At 53.7% G+C, this 20448-nt stretch overlaps 8 protein-coding genes across 8 annotated transcripts; 4 read left to right on the plus strand and 4 right to left on the minus strand.

Moving 5' to 3' along the window:
- Nucleotides 1–220: 220 nt before the first annotated feature.
- PG985_011124 (uncharacterized protein) lies at nucleotides 221–4958 on the plus strand (the record flags this gene model as incomplete). Its single annotated transcript, XM_066830891.1, has 9 exons — nucleotides 221–252; nucleotides 308–329; nucleotides 391–749; nucleotides 997–1505; nucleotides 1577–1913; nucleotides 2508–3888; nucleotides 3962–4081; nucleotides 4149–4706; nucleotides 4782–4958. The coding sequence occupies 9 exons, from the start codon at nucleotides 221–223 to the stop codon at nucleotides 4956–4958; spliced, it is 3495 nt and encodes a 1164-aa protein (XP_066681573.1).
- A 438-nt stretch (nucleotides 4959–5396) lies between these two features.
- Nucleotides 5397–8099, plus strand: PG985_011125 (uncharacterized protein; the record flags this gene model as incomplete). The annotated part of the gene is made up of 5 exons (XM_066830892.1): nucleotides 5397–6821; nucleotides 6891–7010; nucleotides 7068–7610; nucleotides 7674–7898; nucleotides 8052–8099. The coding sequence occupies 5 exons, from the start codon at nucleotides 5397–5399 to the stop codon at nucleotides 8097–8099; spliced, it is 2361 nt and encodes a 786-aa protein (XP_066681574.1).
- Nucleotides 8100–8382: 283 nt separating this feature from the next.
- On the minus strand, nucleotides 8383–9366 carry PG985_011126 (uncharacterized protein; the record flags this gene model as incomplete). Its single annotated transcript, XM_066830893.1, has 1 exon — nucleotides 8383–9366. One exon carries the CDS (start codon nucleotides 9364–9366, stop codon nucleotides 8383–8385), a length of 984 nt encoding a protein of 327 aa, XP_066681575.1.
- A 1609-nt stretch (nucleotides 9367–10975) lies between these two features.
- On the minus strand, nucleotides 10976–11422 carry PG985_011127 (uncharacterized protein; the record flags this gene model as incomplete). Its single annotated transcript, XM_066830894.1, has 1 exon — nucleotides 10976–11422. The coding sequence occupies one exon, from the start codon at nucleotides 11420–11422 to the stop codon at nucleotides 10976–10978; it is 447 nt and encodes a 148-aa protein (XP_066681576.1).
- A 430-nt stretch (nucleotides 11423–11852) lies between these two features.
- On the minus strand, nucleotides 11853–13604 carry PG985_011128 (uncharacterized protein; the record flags this gene model as incomplete). Its single annotated transcript, XM_066830895.1, has 1 exon — nucleotides 11853–13604. One exon carries the CDS (start codon nucleotides 13602–13604, stop codon nucleotides 11853–11855), a length of 1752 nt encoding a protein of 583 aa, XP_066681577.1.
- A 947-nt stretch (nucleotides 13605–14551) lies between these two features.
- PG985_011129 (uncharacterized protein) lies at nucleotides 14552–15667 on the plus strand (the record flags this gene model as incomplete). Its single annotated transcript, XM_066830896.1, has 1 exon — nucleotides 14552–15667. The coding sequence occupies one exon, from the start codon at nucleotides 14552–14554 to the stop codon at nucleotides 15665–15667; it is 1116 nt and encodes a 371-aa protein (XP_066681578.1).
- A 632-nt stretch (nucleotides 15668–16299) lies between these two features.
- On the plus strand, nucleotides 16300–18650 carry PG985_011130 (uncharacterized protein; the record flags this gene model as incomplete). Its single annotated transcript, XM_066830897.1, has 3 exons — nucleotides 16300–17813; nucleotides 17877–18159; nucleotides 18216–18650. 3 exons carry the CDS (start codon nucleotides 16300–16302, stop codon nucleotides 18648–18650), a joined length of 2232 nt encoding a protein of 743 aa, XP_066681579.1.
- Nucleotides 18651–18691: 41 nt separating this feature from the next.
- On the minus strand, nucleotides 18692–19555 carry PG985_011131 (uncharacterized protein; the record flags this gene model as incomplete). Its single annotated transcript, XM_066830898.1, has 2 exons — nucleotides 18692–18890; nucleotides 18942–19555. The coding sequence occupies 2 exons, from the start codon at nucleotides 19553–19555 to the stop codon at nucleotides 18692–18694; spliced, it is 813 nt and encodes a 270-aa protein (XP_066681580.1).
- Nucleotides 19556–20448: the final 893 nt, after the last annotated feature.

Genomic DNA, 20448 nt, shown 5'->3' on the forward strand with positions numbered 1-20448 from the left:
CAAGTGGTCGACGCATACCCTAGCACAGGTAGCAATTATCTTTCTTTCAGAAATAACTAAATGACGTATTGGGGTTACTCTCTGGACGTCTGCAATACTGTTGATGTATCCTCCGAATCGCCACTCATTACCATTATACTTAACTACCATTTCCATCCCCTCCCAGAAAAAGCTTGCAAAATCAGCATCCGAAATGTCCCCCAAAGAGGCATACCCAACAATGCTCCCGGCTTCGAATCAGGGGAAGCATTAGTGAGTCACTCCTTTCCTGACATTAACATAGTTTCAATATGTATTCCCTGTATAGTCCCTTGAAACTCCGTCGCAGGGTTAGCTAACAGCTTTATAATGCTCCACAGGGAATTACTACCCCTATATACCGTGGCACAGATCGAGATAGAGGAAAAGAAGTATTTCGTGAAGTATGATGCCCAATACATCATAACTTCGCGTACCGGGGACTTCCACAAGTCCGCCCAGAATGCCGCATACTTTACTTTCGACAAGGAGTATGCACAGAAGTGCGCTGGTTCCGATGGGATGATAATCCGCATCGATATCCCGCGTGGAATGCTGCGTCAAGGTTTCGAGTTCGACGACGTCTCGGGAGATGAGACGGCCATGCAACGACCATCTCCATTTCAGCACGACCATTTCAAGCCGGCCTTGCGAAACGATGAATGCGTGCAGCAAGTCGTGTTCAAAGGAGAAGCACTCGAAGAGCCTACACGTCTCCAGTCCCGACCAACGTTCGGGATGGCGTATTGGCTAAAAACTAAGAAGCTGGACGTCTGTCTTGGAGGGTATCAATATTATTCGATCATTACCCTGCTGTAGTTTGGAATAAGTGGAATAATCAAGATAGTACGGTTTATTCCATCGCACTTGGCATAATCCGATTACGATCCATGAATAGATAACGCTTGTTCCACTTTTTTTTCTAGGTAACTGCGTGTTTCCCAAACCTCAAAACCACTCAGAATCTCCCCCAAACAGATTCCCTATTTGTCTGCCTGTCTATTGGGCATTCTACAGCCGCAAGTCACTCGTCAATACATCTATCTCGCGCGACATACCATGCGCTTCCTTCATCATGGCCGAAGGAACTCCTACCACCATCTCTACATTCACCATGACCCCAGAACTTGAGGCTGTCATTGCGCGGGGCCGCGACATACACCCGACGTTTCCTGACGAGGTGCAAATGATACGCATGAGTTATGGTCTACTCAACCAGAAGTACACCGAAAGCATGAACCTCCCAGAACTGGACGACAAGAGAGGAATCCTTCGATACGTGGGCTTGAATGACGACATGATTGACTGGGCTCTGCAAAAGTACCACGCCGACTTCCCGTCGGACCCCGAGGAGCTGGCTGTCCCCTCCAGCACGGATTATGGAGATACGGTTGTCAATTTCTATAAGTACCCCTTGTTGGATCGCTTCCGCACAATTCTCTTGAAACGAGACGTGAAGGAAATCGACGAGCTGGATATATCATATGGTAAGTCTCGATACCTCCATAGGTGGCTGAGATTCGTGTACCCGACGAGCACTAACTGTACCCTGTTCTAGATGATTATGTCCGAGGCGGCCTGGCAGAAGGTCTTCGCCCCGAGTTTGCCCTCTTTTGCGGTCTCCACCCATCGGAACCTGGTTATGAGGATGAATGGTTTCGAGGCCACTTCTATGTGCAATGCTACCAGGAGCATTCGGACGAGATCATGCGAAGGTGGCTTGCTAGTTTAGCACTCTTGTGGGACCAAAAGCTGAAGCTAGAGGGAGCCGATCGCCAGACGGAGGTTCCGTCCACAGAGGCGGAGATAGAAGCGCAAGACAGGCCTAATACCGACCACTGTTCTCAGGGCCAACCAGATGATGGGAATGGGGATTTGAATGAGGCTGCCGCTCGGTGAGAGCATTCTGTAGCTCAAATATGGACGTGAAGACAAGGCGCTGAGATCGCGGCAGCCGAATAGGTACTTGCTAGAGAAGAAAGGATGGCCAAATTGCCAGAAGGCTTGATAAATTCATGGTATGCCATAGGCAAGCGTCGCAGGTCCCTTGAGCTCTAATGTGAGATTACCCCCTAAAGCGCCGTGACGCTGCTCACCGTACAATACTTTCCGTGGAGGACCAACGCGACTGTGCGAAACCGAGCAGGGGAATTGAACCAATCAGATTTTGCGGTCAGGGGAGTCGGACGTTTCAAACGCATCACCGGATTATCCCCGGGGCGAGACGCGCCGTACCAACTAGTTAAGCCACCATAGAAACTGTGGCGTGAGCTGAACCCCCCTGACTTGGAACTGACCCAACATGCTGGACACGCTACGTCTCCAAGCCACGTCACGTGCAGTATGCGCCTCTCTCTTGCATTCTAGTTCCAGAGACGTAGGGCATTCGCGGTCCGTCTTGTTTTCAACAACAAACCTTGTGCTTCATCCGGCAGTAACCATCTTGTACTTTCGGCGCGACGGGGATCTCACCTAAACAAGGAAAGCAGGTCCCATCCCTACATTATGGCCGCTGAGAGCTACTGCTTTTGCACAGTCTGCGGTGGACCTCTCGACGTGTTTGCCTTCTCCCACGACAGGTTTAGTCATGAGGACCACGAGGAAAGCCAGGAGGAGTGGATCAAGGACGTATGGGTCATCATGCAGGAACATGCCAGGAACGGCTCACCTATCCGAGCCCTGGTATCTGGCAAGGGGAGGTATTGCGGCGAACACGACTGGGTCGGCACCTATCCGGGGTCGAGAGGTTATCGAGAGTTTTATCGCCTGTATAGGGACTTGGATATGAGGAAACCCGCGTTCCCGCTTCATTGGCCATGCTACGAACTCCTTCAACTGGTTCTGTTTGACGGCCGGGATGTCTCGCAGCCGGAGATGGATGCATTGTTCAACACGTTGCAGAGTTTGACTGCCTACTCAGCTACTCATTTGCAGTTGGACTATGGTCTGGAAGGGGACGGTCGCCGCTACTCCCATTGGACTCCTCGTCTCGAACAGAATTGGCTCCTGGCAGATCCAAGCAGAAGCGAAGAGACGAAAGGTTACCTCCTGGACGTTCTCTCGGGCGCTGACTTTAGTCTTTATAACTCCGCCTACGACCTAGCTTCGAAGACCGTGTGCGATCTATTCTCAAGGCTGCCGTTGGAGATCATTCACATGATCGTGTCGCACCTAGGCCTAACGGACGTCTTGAATCTCTCGAGCGCATCCTGGATAGTGAACGTCCAGCTGCGTGCTGATCAGAGGTTCTGGTGGCTGAGATTGAAATATGAGCTGCTGCCGTTCTATCTCGAGTTAGGGGAGTTCGTCAGGAAGGAGGCGGCCTTGCTTCAACGTCACCATCCAAAGGACCTTTGCGCGTGGATCCACTGGAGCACTTCCCCCGAGACGGGCGATGGATCCCCTATCCCGGGTGTCGTCAACCGGCGGCGGATCTGGAACACGTGTCTCCAGCTCAAAGAGTTGCACCAAAGATACACCGCGACACTACCAACTGAAGGAACTACTACTGTGTCGCCCTTCACGGGATTCGGCTCGGATAGTCTGGTAGCTGGCTTCACTTACCGGATTGCCTGGCCGTTCCCCCTACCGTCTGCGGCAGATAGCCGTCCCGAGACGTACCACCCGCTGCTGCATTCGTGGGAGAACCTGGCCAGCTCCAAGCACTTAGTGCGCGTTGCATGGCATCCCGATAAGAGTCTGGATACGATCTGCGTCACACCCTGTCCCGAGAATACGAGTGTCGAGGAATCTCCAGGTTCAGAAATCTCTCGGGGCGATTGGATACGGCAATTGATCCTCCACATTCCGGCTTTCGTCGCGCGTTGCCACGAGGCTTGCCCTTACACAATCCTCCCGAGGGGCTTGACAGTAAGGTTCATATTCAGAACTGAGCCTGACTGGCTGGAATGGCAATGATAAACTGACCATGACCCCCACACAGATTGTTCTGACGTCTGGGAAGGAGCTTAGGTTCGGCGAGACGGATAAAGGACACTACATGCGGCCACTAGTCACATCCCGTGAAGAAGCTATGATTGTTGGGCTGTACTGCCGATATGGAGTAAGCTATCCGCAGGCTAATGGGCGAATATCAAGCACAGCACTTACTGATTACTGACGCACTGCAGCTCGTATACGGTCACAAAAGGACTGTTTACTACAATGTCGTAGATGCCCTACGACCCACCCACAACCACGATCAAAGCGAAGCTGTTGCCAACCACGCCCAGCACGCGTCGTTAATCTGGGTCGAAGGCACAGGGTGGGAGCGGTTGGCGCATTATCTGTGGAAGTCGGACTACCGGCAGATGCTGGGCGGCGTTCGCATCTGGGACTTTCCTGGGCTGCGCTTGACTCCAACCCAGGACAGCTTTACGTGGTACTCGAAAAGGGAGAATCCACTTCCCTTGGCCGTGGAGGCTCTGGTGTGGGCTACGACCGCTGCCGACTTTGGGCGTCTCACACGTCTGTCTGCATGTTTTCCGAAGGACGGTGTGGCAATAGGCGCACTAAAGGTCGAGTCTGGACCCGTCGGGTCGGGAGGGGCCCTAGTATGCCAGACAGTCGGATCTGACCAGCTTAGAGGCGCGCAGTGGCATACATTCGAAGTCAATGGGGCTGTAGGGGAGTTCATCACGAAGGTAGTCGTTTACAAGGAATCAAGATCGCCATGCCGCGCGCTTAAGGTAAGTCAACTGCCAACAAACAGCACTGGCAAATACTGGGGACACTGAAGCTTCGTGTACTGATGCCAAAGCCAGATAAAAACCAACTACAAAGAAACTATTTGGGGCAGTCCGGGCGGCGACTTCAAGCGGTCCATAAAAGCACCCGCCGGCGGGAGACTGGTCGGTCTGATGGGGATATTCGGCAAGCCTGGGTGGCAGCATGTCGACCAGGGGCTCAGTGCCTTGGCAGGCTTGAGCATGGCTCTCTAGAAGACCAAAAGTATCTTGATTATAGTTCCATAACGTCCATAATTCGTCTAAGTGACTTCTTTTGTTAGGGTAGGCATTGTTGTAAAGTGGCCATTTGCACATCTGTAGTTGGGCATTGAGCCGCCCGACAAGCGTGGCGTGAGCTGAGCAGTGACTGCGCAGTACGTACCATGTGGCCGTCGGATTAAACGGTCCGAATTATTCCAATTACTCGAGGTTGTAACAATGGAATGAACGAATACCACTGTAAAGATATCCTGTAAAGCTTCTCATTCTCGCAGGAGCTTGGCATTGGACAAATCACTTGCTGCACGCGTGGTATCGAGCGCGCCACCCTTGACGGTTTAGGGATCTAAGCAACAGCTGGCAAACTTTGCATCTAACATCAATCCAAACAAGAAAGGCGAAACTGGGAACACGAGTGGCAGCCTCATCATCATGCCTGAAGGAGCCCATTGCTACTGCGCCATCTGCGGCGGGCCTCTCAACGACCAGCCTTCCAATCCCACCGAAAACCCCCACCACCATCTCGCTGGGCTGGTCAGTCCATACGAGAGAAACCGCTGGACCAGCAGGGTCTATGTGCTTGGTTGGGGAGGGCTCCGACATTTACCGACCCAAGCCTATCTATCCGCCGCGGGGGAGTACGACGGCAATAACGGCTGGTACGGCCAGCTATTCAGCGGTACCATCAATCCCGACGGCCACCGGCGAATCCAGTACGAAGATATATATCCTCTGTACCGGGACGTCGCCTCCTCTAAGCCCGCGTTCCCCATCCACGGACCATGCTACAACATCCTCCATCACACCATCTTAGGTGTGGATGGGCACGTTACACAGGAGCATTTGAACGCATTACACGCAACCATGGAGAACATGACGGCCTACTCCGCGGCTCATCTGGCAGTGGACTATGGCTTCGTCGGGGAGGCTCCATGGAAGTCAGAGGATCCACGGCATTCCTACTGGATCAACAGGCTGAGCCAGAAATGGCTTCTGGAGGACCCGAGCGCCGATGTGACAGTTGAGAATTATTGTCGGGCATTGTTGTTGTCGCCCAGCTTCGGCCAACAGATGCCTTTTCGTGATCTTAGGCCCAAGGTAGTCATTGATCCATTCTTAAAAGCTCCGCTGGAAATCATGAACCTGGTATTCCGGTATGTTGATCTCGCAGATATCCTGAACTTGTCCAAGGCATCGTGGGCAGTACACATCAAAATACGAGATGATCAGGTACTGTGGAAGAAGGTTCTGGCGACCTCTGTACTTCCCTTCTTCTACGAACTGAACGATATCGAGGAGAAGGAGAAGATGCTGCGACATCACAATGCTAGAGATATCTGCAGATGGGTACATCACAACACGGCTCCAGAAAGAGGTAGGGAAACGCGCCTACCCGGGGTAGCCAACCGACGACGCATCTGGAAGGTTTGCTTGCAACTCAAAGACATGTACCACAGGTACTTGGCAGCAGCTTTGCTTCAAGATCATACTCGACTACTCCCTCCCGACTTTCGCTCAGGTAACCCGAGTTACGGTTACCAGTACCAAGTCGCCTGGCCCTTACCTCAATCAGCCGATAACCCACACCGGGCAGCATATTGGGAGCTTCTGCCGTGGTGGAAGGATCTTGCCTATGGGTCTCACATGATAACGGCTGACTGGCACTTGGATGGTACCCTGGCGAGGATATCTATCGGTCCCTCTCCCTCGGCCCCTGAAGGCCAACTTAACGCTCAGCCGGACGCAGCTGAGATTTCGCAAGGCGATCGGATACGGGAACTCATCCTGCACATCCCAGACTTTGACAATTCCCGAAGAAACGCCTCCTTCTACCCACTCCTTCCACGCGGCATAACGGTAAGTCACCCCCATGATTGCAGCAGTGTTGTGGGGGGTGATAGTCGCTGACCTTATGGATATCTACAGGTCGTCCTAAGCTCAGGGACGGAAATCATGTTCGGTGAAACAGGTAACGGCCACAATATGCGCCCTCTCGTTGCTTCTCGTGAAAACGCCACGATACTGGGGCTTTGGTGCCAAATTGGTGTAAGTCTGGCCTCTTGCTACTCCTCGAGGTGCTATCTTGTTTCTGATGTGAATTAGCTTGTATATGGCCACGAAAGAGTCATCTACCACAAGATCGTAGAAGCCCTGCCATCGTCTGACGTCGTTGACACTACTGAGAAACCCGCCCAAGACGCTCAGAGCGAGCCTCGGTCCAGATTCGCAACGTTGGGGGCGGACAGGTTGGCGCGGTACCTATGGAAGACGGACTACCGGGAGCTCTTCGGGGGAACGCGGATTTGGAATGTACCCGGCCTGCACTTGAGCCACGCGCGCAAAGTGGTGCTTCCCTGCGAGAAGAACTGGGAATCGAAAAGCAACAATGCGCAGCCCATAGCCTTCGAGGCCATGGTCTGGGCCACGAGCCCGGGCGACTTCCGCAGGGTCAAGCGCCTCTCGGCCTGGATGCCACACGGATTGCGGCCTCTCGCGCTCCGACTCGAGATGGCGGGCGACGACGGCGCAGGAACAGCCGAGACCCAACAGATAATCGGGGCTCCACACGATAGCACCGGCTGGCGATACAAGATTGATTTGGACGGGGCCGGGGGCGAGTTCATTACGGAGATAGCCATCCGTAATGTAAGTTTGCTCAAGGGAAACCAGGACTTCGAGACCATTCGGGTAAGTCTCATCATTCCTTAGTTGTTGGACATCGATATGCACTTGATGGGAGAAAAAGAAAAGATTACAGTGGCAATCTGGGTTTTTGGTATTGACCATATGTCGACGCAGATCACCACCAACTTCAAACAAGTTACCTGGGGGAAGAAAAGGGCCAGCAAATGCTGGAACCAGATCATACGAGCCGAGGACGGCGAGAGACTCGTCGGTCTGGCTGCGACTTTCGGGAGTCCTGGATGGAAGCATGTAAGTACCAACTATTTTTGTTTCCCTGTCATGCATCTATCGTACTCTCCGTTTCCACCCATAGCCTCTCTTTGATGATCCCTCCCACGGTTTTTGCTGGGCCCCACGAACACCGATTACAGACAAGCGTTTGGGTACTAACTCTGGTGGAAGATAATGAAGGGCCTCGATGCTTTAGTGGGCTTGAGCATGGCTATCTGACGGAACGGTATTGGGTGACTCGACTGTAAATGGCTATAAACGCGTTTACTGTGAACTCTCTGCGTTGGAGTTTAGTACCTCAACTCGAATAACCCAAATACCAGATGGTGTAAACAGTCTCATGGAATAACGAACATGACTCAACCTATAGGTTATACCAGAAGTGCCCCAGTAGTCTCGAATAATAGCAGTGTAACCATAGTGAACGAAACAAATAACATGAATGAGCTATAACGCAAATACAACCTAGATATCAAAACTCAGCCAATAATCATCCCTCTCACTACACCCATTGCTTTCCCAATCGAAACCAACTGATGATGGGAGCCAAGTACGTCTGCTTCTCGGTCTCCCGTCTCTTCAGAGCGGCTTCAATCGTCTCGACCTGACGCTTATTAGAAAGCAGTCTTCTCGCCACCCTGGCGACACTAATATTCTTTGTCTTTACTTCCTGGTCGTGAGATGTGTAGAAATTAGGACCGGATGTGTAAAAGTTGGGAACGGTGATGGCCGTGTCGGCACCCTTGTCTATCATAGCTATAATCACCTGGTATAAATCGTTTTGCGTGGCCGGGGGGTAGGACTGCGCTTCATCGCACGCATAACGGTAGTAGTCTGCCAGGAATGCCGCCCACACTGTGGTACTGGGTGCTGCACCCGGCATCAACGCAAGTTTCTGGTTGGGATTGGCGCCGTGATCTAGTAGGTACAGTGCAAGCGGTTTGTTCGGGACCATGGGTGTTGTGTCCGGGCTTGGCGGTTTCAATATGTACGGTTCCGCGTAGTTAGATTGAGACTGCATACGTTTGGGCAAGCGCTCGCGAAGTCGGACCTTTGATTTGGTGGATTGATATTCCGGGTTTGGGCGGAGTACCCAGTCCAGCCATGGCCGCTCAAATATAGTTTCTGGGATCTCCGGGTTTTCTTCGAGCTTTTTGATGACGTATGAAGAGATGCGCGACGCTATTGCCAGTTCCAATAGCGGCACTGGCGGCTGAGATGGATCCTTGGGACAGTTTAGCCTGAGGAGGTTGGGCCAGGTTGGTCCCAATTTTCCGCTAATTGTTCTGTCCAATTCATCCATCAGCTCATGCACCGTATGCATTCTGGCTTGTTTAGACTCGAGCTCTGTTCCCGAAAGTGTGTCAACGACATCTGATTCGATTTGGCGGATATTGTCGAGCATGAACATAACTGGGTTGAGTTCAGATATCTTGTTGGTTACGATTCCTTCGATGTAAGATGCTTCGCCCGTTACGGCTATCATTTTGACGAAAGCCATTATGATACGTGATATAGTCACGAGAGGATCAAACTCATTGGTAGGGCGTTCTCTCATAACAAGAGTCATGGCATTTGTCCCCAAAAAGAAGTCCCGGACCGTGCGGTGAAGAAAGTCCACCTGGTATTTGAGCAAAGATATCTCGCCCCTGATGTGAGTCACCTCTAGTAGATCTTTGCACCGGGCATTGAGTCGTTTTTTCATTCGCGACATAACGACTGAATCGAGTGGGTCGGAAATTTTGAACCTAGGAGCGTAAGCAAAATTTGGGTCGGCTCTTTCTTGGTCCAAAAGCTCATATGCGGTGATGGGCAATTTTTGTCTCGTACAGATGGTCATCTGTAGGGCCCTCACCGTATCGTCCCAATAAACAGGTTCAATCGTCCGCAGCATATGTCGGAAGTAGTCCTCGAGGTCCTCCGGCAGCTCGTTCAGTCGTTTCTGTAAGTCTTCGAAGCTATCGCTGACCGTCAAGCCCCGTATCAAAGACCTGACAACCAAAAACACCCATAGGAAAACACCCTGGGCTCGCTCCGTCAAAGTTTCAGGCAAGGTAGAACAGCGTTCATCGTGCAAGGCTAGTTCGGAGAAGTTACAATCGCTCCGCAAAACATCGTGAACGTAGCGTCGTATGTCATCCTTGGTTAGATCTTCGAGCTTCAATTTGAATTCTGTCTGTCCAAATGCCGTCTTAAACTCTGTCCAGGGGCGGCTCGAAACGCAAACCTTGATGGAATCCGACTGTGCAAGTTCTTTGATGGGGTCGAGAAGTTCGCAATATGTGCCGCGGTAGCGGTCAGCTCCCCCGGTGTATTCATCGAGTCCGTCTATGAAAAAAGCAAATTTAACGGGAACCTGGGTCTGACGGGATAGAACTCCGATGCTGGATATGAGTTCTACCATGGGCCAGTCTTCGATGTCGGCCTCGCGCACGTTGGTCCACCGGGAGACGCAAACCGTGGGTATGAGTTGAGGGCACTGGCAAAGCACTTTGTAGAGAAGAGTTTGCATGAGGCCCTCTTGAGACTTCTGCATGGGATTCCCACTGTTCCAGAAATAGTGACTGGCAATGACGAGTGTGTCAGGGCCTGCCCAAGCCTTCAAGGCAGTTGATGTCCTCTGATCTTCGGCAAGAAACTTCATCAGGGTAGACTTGCCACTACCTGCTTTGCCGCATATGAAGTAAGTGCCACTTCCGTCTCTAATCCAGGTCGTAAAGGTGCACCTATCGGGATGAAAGGCCCATTCAAACGTTTCTCTGTGTTCCTGTTTGATGGCTGATACCCGAGCTCGAATGCTCGGAAAGTGGAGACTTCTTAATATCTTCTGCTGTTTTTGCACAACGACCGTTTCTTCAATTATGATTTTCAGCCGGTCCATGATTTCATCCGCCCTGGGCTTTTGTTCCTTTGCTTGTAGCATCGCGGTTGTCTCAAGTACCAGCTTGTCCAATCGCGTCACGGTGTCGGCTCGGAGGTCGCTGTTAGCTTCTTGAAGCCTTTTGATCGCGCGAATAGTTGCGGATTGCTCATTCCTAGACGCCAAGTTGCATTAGCGCAGTCATGAGAAAAGGACTTCGATCATATCGGAATGCTTACTTCATATTCGTGGCAAGTTGAAGAAGTAAGCGACTTTGGAGGCCCTCTAACTTCTTTTGGTTGTCGTCCAGCTCGTGGCCGAATAATCGGATTGCCAGTTTAACACATTCCAATCCGCGCTTGATCCGAGAGTTCGAAGTGACCTTGGATTTCCCCAGCTTCCCCAGGATGACTTTCGTGTATTTGTCGCATTCTAAAGCTGTTTCCATCAAGGCTCTTTCATCCTCGGTCAAATGCGATGCAGCCGCATACTGCTGAACGTTGTCCCTCAATGACTCGGCTGTTCGTTCAAGGGTGCTGACACTGGCTTCAAGGTCCTCCACTTCTTGGGTTGTACCCTTTGCAGACTTCTGGATGCGCCTCGCTCGGGCAAAGAGCTTGATCGCCACTTCGACAAACTGGAGAACATTGCTGGCCAACCCGAGTGCTCCCAACTCCGCCATGTCTCATGTACATGATATAATAATGAATGGCGGAAAAGTTGATGAAATAGCAATGCCTGTCAGCTCTCATCCATCAATTGCTGCTTGGGCATCCATTGCCTCTACCCCGCAAATGTTGCCCCCCAACTGCAACACTACCCACCTAATCATGTTCTTGGCATTTGCCTGCTCAAGATACACCAGTTTTAAGATGTTGGTCGATTAGATTCACATTGCAGACGCGATTGTGCAGTTGGCATTGATTCTTATACGTTAATACATGTTATAGTCTTGTTACATGCTATTGCATGTCATAATAAATTATCGTAAATGAGACTGAGTTTGCTTGTTTATTCAGCTGGTTTTACATAATGCTTTCCCCTTGTCGCATGGTAAAAAAAGGAGGTTAACCTCGAAGCTTGTGATAAGCAATATTTACATCCACCTATAATCAGATAAAGGGTAATATAACATGACTGGCATACTCGCCCCCAAAGTGCAACTGATGCGTCCCCTTGTTGTTAACCCACTCGCTCGTCCCAAAGTTGTTAACAGCCTTGTTCCGCCCACTAACCACCACCCGCAGCGACTCGCCCGCCTCATACTCGATGCCCATCGCCCAGATCCCAATGTCCAGCTTGACCACCGTCCCCGGCCGGATCTTCTCCTCGACCTTGTGCGGGTGGAGGGGCCAGTTGGGGTGCATCGACCGGTCCCAGTCGATGGCCCGGTGCGACGCCCGCAGGATGCCGCAGGGGCCCTTGTAGAGCACCACCTCGGTCTGCTGCTCGCGCGTGAACTCGTCGAAGGACTTGACCGGGATGCCCTTCCAGGGGATGTTGAGGTTCAGCATGGGCTGGCCGTCCTTGTCCAACTTCTCGATTAGGACGTAGATGTCCATGTCGTCGGCGTCGTCGCACGACATGTAGAGCACGGCCTTCGGCATGCCGACGATCTGCGTCTTCTGGGGGAACGTGTAAGTGAACGTGGCGGCGTCGTCGTCGCTCTCCGAGTTGTAGCTGGTCAAGCCCTGTTGCTGGGGCGCGTCGAAGGACAGCTTATTCTCGGGCTGCAGGTACAGCTTCTTGTAGTCGGTGCGGGCCATGGGGAAGTCGTCCTCGACCACGTTCTCGAGCGGGTCGCTGTGGCCGAACTTGAGGACGGCCATGCGGACCTTGGGCGTCTTGTCCCAGTCGTTGTCCGTCTCGCCCTTGAGGAAGTAGTCGAAGAACTGCATCAGCTCGTCCTTGGCCTGCGGGTTGCCCCAGAGGTCGTACCACTCCTGCCAGGGGTGCCAGCGCAGCCACTTGTGGGGGCTGTCGACCTCGAGCCAGCCGCGGATGGCGCCCATGCCGTGCATCGTGTTGGTCCAGGTGCCCGTGATGTAGGTCGGGATGTTGATGCGCTTCATGTCGGGCCGCTTGTCCTCCCACCACCAGTTGGAGAGCGGGTGCTGCTTCCACATCTCCTGGAAGCTCTCCATGCCGTGCCGGCCTTTCAGCATGTACTTGACGATCAGCTTGTCGAACAGCTCGCCCGCGTAGATGCCGCCCCGCCCGAACTGCTCGCGGTACAGGTCGCCGCAGCCCTCCCAGGGCGCGATCGCCTTCAAGCTCGGCGGCCGGAGGGCGGCGATGAACCATTGGATGATGGCTAGGTGGGAGTTGCCCGCTAGTCCGATGTTGCCGTTGCACCACGGCTCCTTCGCGATTCCTTCCATGGTGTCGTACCCGTCTTCTGCCTCCTGAGTGCCCATCGTCGCCATGACACCTTCCGAGTCACCGGTGCCTCTAGAGTCGACATTGACAATGGCGTACCCCTTGGCTACCCAATCTGCCGGATCAGGGGCTTCGAACTTCTCAAGGCCGCTGAGCGCGTCATCTGGTACTCCGAGATTCCACGGCGTCATGAGCTTGAGCGACATCAGGCCGTTGAACTTCTTGCCAAAGGGGCTCCAGCAGATCAGCGCGGGGACTTTGGCATCGGAATTGGCGGGGCGGTAGATGTCCATGTACAGCGTCGTGCCGTCCCGCATCTTGAGGCTGAAGTCGTGGTCGATTCGGATGTCGCATGTCAATGCTTTGTGGCCGGAACCATTCCAGCCTGCCGGAAGGACTTCCGATCGTGGGTTCAGAGGCTGGTAACCGCCCTCGCCCGCCTTGGGCTCGCCAATCGGCACGACCGGGGGCTTGGTCAAGATCATGATGCCTCTGTGCTGAAATCTCCCCTGAAAGTGTATCCTCTTAGAAGGGGCTTTCGTCAATAGGGGACAGAAGCCTGTAGTAATGGGAGAAGGGGACAATAATTGAGAAATCACCGATGAAGTATAGCGAGACAGAAAAGCCATCAGCAGCAGCATATGTCTGGCATCTTAAGCACTTCATGCGTCCTCTTTTCATCGCGACAGATCTCAATGCGCCTCTTCCACGGTTCCCCTCATTCCGGAATCAGTGAATGACTCTCGGCTCATAGTGGGGCCTAGCATTGTTGCCCTCAAAACAGTGATGGTCAGGGGTCAATTGCGAAGTCAGCGAAACCGGTAAGATCCAGTTCGGATTCTGATTTGGACAGAATCCGAGGTGGGATAAATGCGAATATACCGAGCTCATCATCGCGCATACATAGCAAGAGACTTTAGATAGAATATCATCAGAAGGGCAATACTTATTAGTAGTACTACCTAGATGCACTGACAAGAATGAACTTTGGACGATGTTAGGCCTGCTGCGGGGTGACAGCCCCAACCCCAGACACTCTCCAACTGGACCGGGGCCTAACTTTCGGTAACGTCCAGCAGCTTCCGACGGAACTGACAGAGCTCTCCCGCCACTCCACCACCCCAGATCCATTGGGAGTACTCATCGATGCCGCCATCACTCCACCCATCGTAGATCCCCTGCGCGCCTGACCAATATGCATAGACATCTTAATCGGGTTTATCAAGGGGCCCTCCGACATCCGCGCGGCTTCGGAAGGTCCATCGGAAAATGCCAGTGGCGATTGCCTCTGCCGCTCAATGATAAAGGGGACTTACAACGCGGCATGAGATAGGAGATATTTTCTACATCTAGATCCAAATAGTGGTATCTATCTAGTTCTATCTTTACCGATTGAATCCAATTTGAAGGACAATTCCAAACACATCCAAGTATGGCCATCGATCCACCCCAAACCACCCGCCCGTCCAAGACGGCCGCCGGGGGCCTCACCCCGAAACCCTCGGGCCCCAACAAGCTCTTCGCGCAGCCCGACCAGCAATTCGGCGACTTCCGCGACGACCTCCTGCGCGACGGCTACGCCGTCATCAAGGGCGCCGTCCCCCGGGCGCGCGCCGACGCCTACGCCGAGGCCATGTGGACCTACCTCGAGACCTTCAAGAACGGAGGCAAGGGACTGGGCTTCCGCCGCGACGACCCCGCGACCTACACCGAGGCCCACCTGCCCGTCATCAACGAGAAGGGCATGTGCTCGGGCTACGGCGTCAACCACGAGGACTTCGCCTGGGGCATCCGGCAGGAGCCCGGCGTCGTGGACGCGTTTGCCAAGGTCTTCGACACGGACGACCTCATCGTCTCCTTCGACGCCGTCAATATGGCCCTGCCGGGCAGGAAGGATCTGCCCGCCAACAAGCCCTGGCCGCACCAGGACCAGGACCCGGCCAAGCCCGAGTTCCGCTGCCTGCAGGGGATCGTGAATCTCCTGCCCAACGGCGCCGACGACGGCGGTCTCATCGTCTGCCGGGGCGCGCACCGGCTCTCCGAGCAGTTCCACCGCGAGTTCTCCGCGTTCGAGAAAGATCCCGTCTTCCGCTGGACGCAGGAGTGGTACGGCTTCTCCGAGGCCGGGCTGAAGTGGCTCGAAGAACACGGCGGCCACGGCGACGACGGCCCGAAATGCGAATGGGTCAAGGTCGAGTGCGAGCCCGGCGACCTGCTGGTCTGGGACTCGCGCACCCCGCACTACAACCTGTCGCCCCGGGATGGCGGCGCGCGCGCGCGCTTCGCGACCTACACCTGCTACATGCCGGCGGCGGATGCGTCGCCGGCCGATCTGGCGCGCAAGCGGGATGCGTTCGAGCAGACACTCGGGACGACGCACTGGCCCAACGCGGTGCACGTCCGGGACCACAACACGCCGCTGAAGCGGCAGGACGGGTCGACGTGCCCGTACAGTGCGGACAATGCGCCGAGGAAGCCCGTGAGCTTGACGGAGAGGGGGTTCAGGTTGACGGGGATTCCGTATATCGCTGCAGCGACGACGGCATAGTTACAGAGGCAGGAGAGTAGGGGGGATGTTGTAGGGAATACCTATCCAATCGAGATTCTGATTTGCATAATTGGTTACATCGTGTCGGTTTTGAATCGAGTAGTGCAAAAGAAGCTTGTTTTCCTTAAGCCTATCCCACATCAAAAACTACATAAATGAGAAACCAAATTTGAAACAAACATGCACGACGATGGGATTTCGAATCCCGATCCACCCAGCCCATGGATATTCCCTACGCAGAATGCTAATTGAGAAACATCTAACACGATGCATGTCGATCCCGAAGCGCCCAACCGTAGCCCCAAACCTTTCGCGTGCCGCCGGTCGCAACACCCTCCACATTCCGGACTGAGTAGCCCCGCCTCCACAAACCACCCGGGCCATTTTGGGGATCGGTGGGGAAAGAGACTCGAGTCGCACGCATTCCGGGTCATTGTCAATTACCTACAGCGAAAGGGCCGAGAAGCTGCCTCTACCTCGGGATCTATTACACGCCAATGGCCGAGGCGGTATATGTATATGCAGAGCCCGCGGGACTCCGCGGAATCGTAAGTTGTGCCCCCTTTCCCATCGTACGACCGACTGCAGCACAAGAGAGTGGTCCGGAGCAGGCCGCTTAGCAAGCACTTATGATGGAGAACACGGATGCCAATAACAAGACAGCAGCATCCTCAATAACAATACCCAAACCAAAGAAGCGGAAGCGGCTCAATTTCGCCTGCAACTACTGCCGCGAACGCAAGACCCGCTGCGATGAGCGCAAGCCGTCGTGCCACTCCTGCCTGGTCGCCGGCGTGAAATGCATAACCACCGACAAACGCCGGCCCGGCGCCGACGTGGAGCGACGGACCGCGGGCTCGCCCCGGCAGAGCCCCGTCGTCTTTGAAGAGGAATCCACTGATCTCGACGAACCCATGAGAGATGGGTACCTCCCCTACGCCCGACCGGGCCGGTCCAAGTCGCGAAGACTCAGCTCGGCCTTGTCGAAATACTCGACGGACACAGATCACCTGACTCCGGTATCCGCCACGGCGGGAGATGCCAACATCGGGACCGAGTCCATAGACCCGCCGGCGGAGGACGCGTCGGGTCGGTATGGGGGTCTGCTGCCCTTGCTGCCCCGCCTAAGGGGGAGCAATACGTTGGACATGTTCACCGGGTGGCTGGACTTGGCTTTCTACCGACTCGGAATCCCGCGGCAGCTCTGCGCCACGTCGGATGCGGAGGCGGGCAAGGAGAAGGCGGCGCCCATCGCGCTGTCGTTGGCGCCGCCCTCCTTGCCTGGGCCGGAGGTGTGCCATGCTGCAGTGCGGTCGTACTTCAACACGACCAACCAGGTATTCCCCATGTTAGACTTTCAGCGGATGCAGGGGCTCATGGAATCGACAATCAAAGCAGGGCCACCGACGTTCTCACATCTCGGAGACGTCATATCAATCCTGCAGATACACATGGTGCTTGTCCTCGGATCCATGAGTGGTGATGCCGGCTTAGATCCCGAGCTAGCGACTCAATACGTGAACTACTGCCAAACCATGCTCGGCCATGTGCTCACGGTCCGGTCATTGGAAGCCGCCCAATGCGCCTTGATGCTAGCCATTGCCCTCCGTCAACGCGATCAAATCTCGTCGTCCTGGCATGTCACGACCTTGTGCATTTCCATGGCGCAGTCGATGGGCACCCACAGGCGACGGACCCCGAGCCGAAAAGACCCGAGCCCCGTAGACGAAGAGACGGAAGAAAAGAAGCGCCGGACATGGTGGAGCATCTTCTCCTTCGAGAAGCTATTCGCCTTCGAGTTCGGCCGACCGTCGTTCATCCGAGACGCGGACTGCAACCAGATGGAGCCGACGTTTCCACCCAATCCTCAAAGCGCTTGGTCTTTTCGCATTCTTACCAGCTTTGCCAGGCTTCTGTCACAAATCAACGAGGCGGGGATCAGGTGTCGCATACGGGAAGAACGAACTTCACAGCGAAACATCGAGGGCGTCATTCGCGACAAGATTAGATTGACGGGCGAAACGGTGCATCTGCTGATGCAATGGGCCGACAGCGTGCCAGAAAGACTGCGGCCTAGGTCCGATTTGATTTGCAGCCGTGACGAGTTCCCTTTGGCATCATTCATCTCTATCCACTACAATAATGCGTAAGTAATGAAGAAATCCCTGGTTTGATTGAGTTGTATTGCGCTTACACTATACAAATCAAGCCTGATGCTATTATCCCGGAATAGCTTTCTGATCAGCAGCGAAGCTATCAGAGTAGCCGTCGAAAGGTATGCGGCAGGCCAGCCGTGGAGCTCCGTCATCCAGAATGGCCAAACGGCCGCGGCCAATTCCGCTCGTACAGTCATTAAGCTGCTCATAGACGGCCATGAGTTAGGCACGACCCCGGCTCTGTCAGCGCTGGCGACTCCGCTGCACGCAGTGTACGTCTTGGCCGTTCACCTACTCACCCATCCTGGTTCAAGGCTAGCGAACTCGGACCTGAATGTAAGACCTCGGAACAACTATGAACGAATTATTGTCGGATACTAACACATTCGCAGTTGATGCACAATGCCGTTGATTTCGCCGAGCAGCTCTATGAGAGGCATCATTCGGACCGGAAGCTTCAGAGGGTACTCAAGTCATTGACGGACCAGATCGGTGCTGCTGTTCAAGCAGGCCAGTCCATGTCCGACTTCAGGCGAAGCAGTACTGCCTTCTCCCATGAAACTACTACAGTGGGTAGTAAGTTCTCGGGCAGAGAGGTGCCAGCTTTCAGCTCTCCACAGTCTGCGAGGATGCCGCCATTAGAAGCTGGGCCATCAATCAATGCCGTAGCAATGGAGACAACAGAAATAGCCACAGGGGGTACCGGCGATGTAAGCTTTCGGGACGTCATCTGGCCAGCTGGTACTGTTGATGATATAGGCTGGGACTGGGATGATTTCAGTCAGGTATTCGACCTTAGCTTTGGCGAAGTCCCAAACTGCCAATGATATCCAAAAGTGGCAACATCAAAAGCCCAATGCTAGAAGTGTCACGTTCCAGAGAGCGTGAGTTTTTCCAGGGCTGCTTCCATATCGTCGACGACAGGTTCATCCGACTTCTTTCGCCAGTGAATCACGGTGCTAGTAAAAGCTGGATAGAAGTCTTCGTCCTTCGGAAAGTTCACCTTGTCGCAAAGCTGGTCAAGTTCTTCAATCCTTTTCCAGTCAAATGACTCGGGATTGGCACAACTGTTTAATGTTAGCCATCATGCAATATCGTAATGGACGACGGGCAATTACGTTTCCCATGTATCCCAACCAGTGCCAATGAAGATCGCAGGAATGTGGTCGGTGATGGCATCCGCGTATGTCTCCTTATACAGGTGGATCCCGTACAGAAACGTGCGCTCGTCAACGGACTTGTAGCCATGGGGTGAATCCACAATCTCGTATGCCATGCCCTCGAGAAACTCCCTGTCTGCCGGAGTGAAGTATGGCTCCTGGAATATGCAGCGGATAGGCTCAGTTGCGCGCTCATTCAGCAGCTCTACCAGCGTTTGGAAGGCGGCAAGTTGCGCGTGAGTGCGACGCTTGACTTGCCATGATCCGTCTGGTGGATCAAAGCTTCCAATGCCCAAACAGACAGCTGTGGAAGGGACATGATCAGATACTCTGGAGGCCATGAGATTCTTCAAATTTCGGCAGCATGACGAGTTCAACCACTGCTCCCTAATACGTTGGTGGTCCGCTTTGATATCGGCAACGGTCAGGTAGGAGTCTCTTGTTGGTTGAGGGGCATGGACAGAACTCTTGGCAGCGGATGGTATGTGTGTCTTTGGCTTTCGGTGAGCTGCTGAGCGCCGTTTTTTTGGCGTAACAAAAGTCCATGATTCCTTCTCCTCAGGAGACTCCATGGCGATAACTGTCACTTGGCGCCCTCTACGCCTTGCAGTACTCGGCGAACGGAAGCATTCTGAGCGTAGACAGTTAATTGCACCTCGCTGCGAAAAGTTTACCTAAGCTGGGGTCGGAAGCACGTCCGTCGATTTTCCGACATTGAATTTTAGTGGGTGGGTCCCGCCGTAGAAGCCCGCCTCCACCAAAACCCAATCTTCCTGCACGTTTGTGACATTCATCAAGAGTGTTCATTGCTGGAATTAGCGATAGCTATCATCAACCCGAGCAAAACAGCAGCATCATGATGGCGATCATCTGCATCTCTGATTACAATTGATGGATCTCAACCTCATCATCCGGTTGAGTCGGCATTCACCTGAGAAGGCTTGTAACATTCGACGATCCTTGCCATAGGCAATATTTATTTTTGGGAATGTTGTGCTGCCTAACAGCCAAGGAGGCACAAGGCTGTAGGGTTGCTTCTTACGATGCACGCGGAGTTTTGGGGGGATTGCTTTTCGAGATGGTGTGTCGAAGGAGCTATGCTGCTGACCACACATAGCTTTGGGGAGGTCTCGAGTTGCATTGAGCGGACACCGCCAATTGGAAGATCATCGCACGAGTGTGCCGTCGCATCACGTCGTCTACCGGCTACCGCAGGAACAACTTAATCGCTTTGCTTGGTGTGACGACCGAGCAGTTGGTTCTCTCTGATTGAGCTTGCATATGAACATGCCATGCCGAGACGAGACAAGCAGCAGCAGCAGAAAAGGGTGGCATGTCGTCCCATCTAATAAGCCTGCAAGCTGCGTTGGATCTGGTCCGAATGGGAAGAGGTCCCTTCAAAATAACCAGATTGGAGCAACAGCTTGCAGGTTGCGCACCCCAAACCGCCATTGCGAACTGATGG

Source organism: Apiospora marii (genome assembly GCF_038362585.1).
Source record: "Apiospora marii strain CBS 49790 chromosome Unknown utg000007l_segment0_segment0, whole genome shotgun sequence".
Classification (NCBI taxonomy): Eukaryota; Fungi; Ascomycota; class Sordariomycetes; order Amphisphaeriales; family Apiosporaceae; genus Apiospora; species Apiospora marii.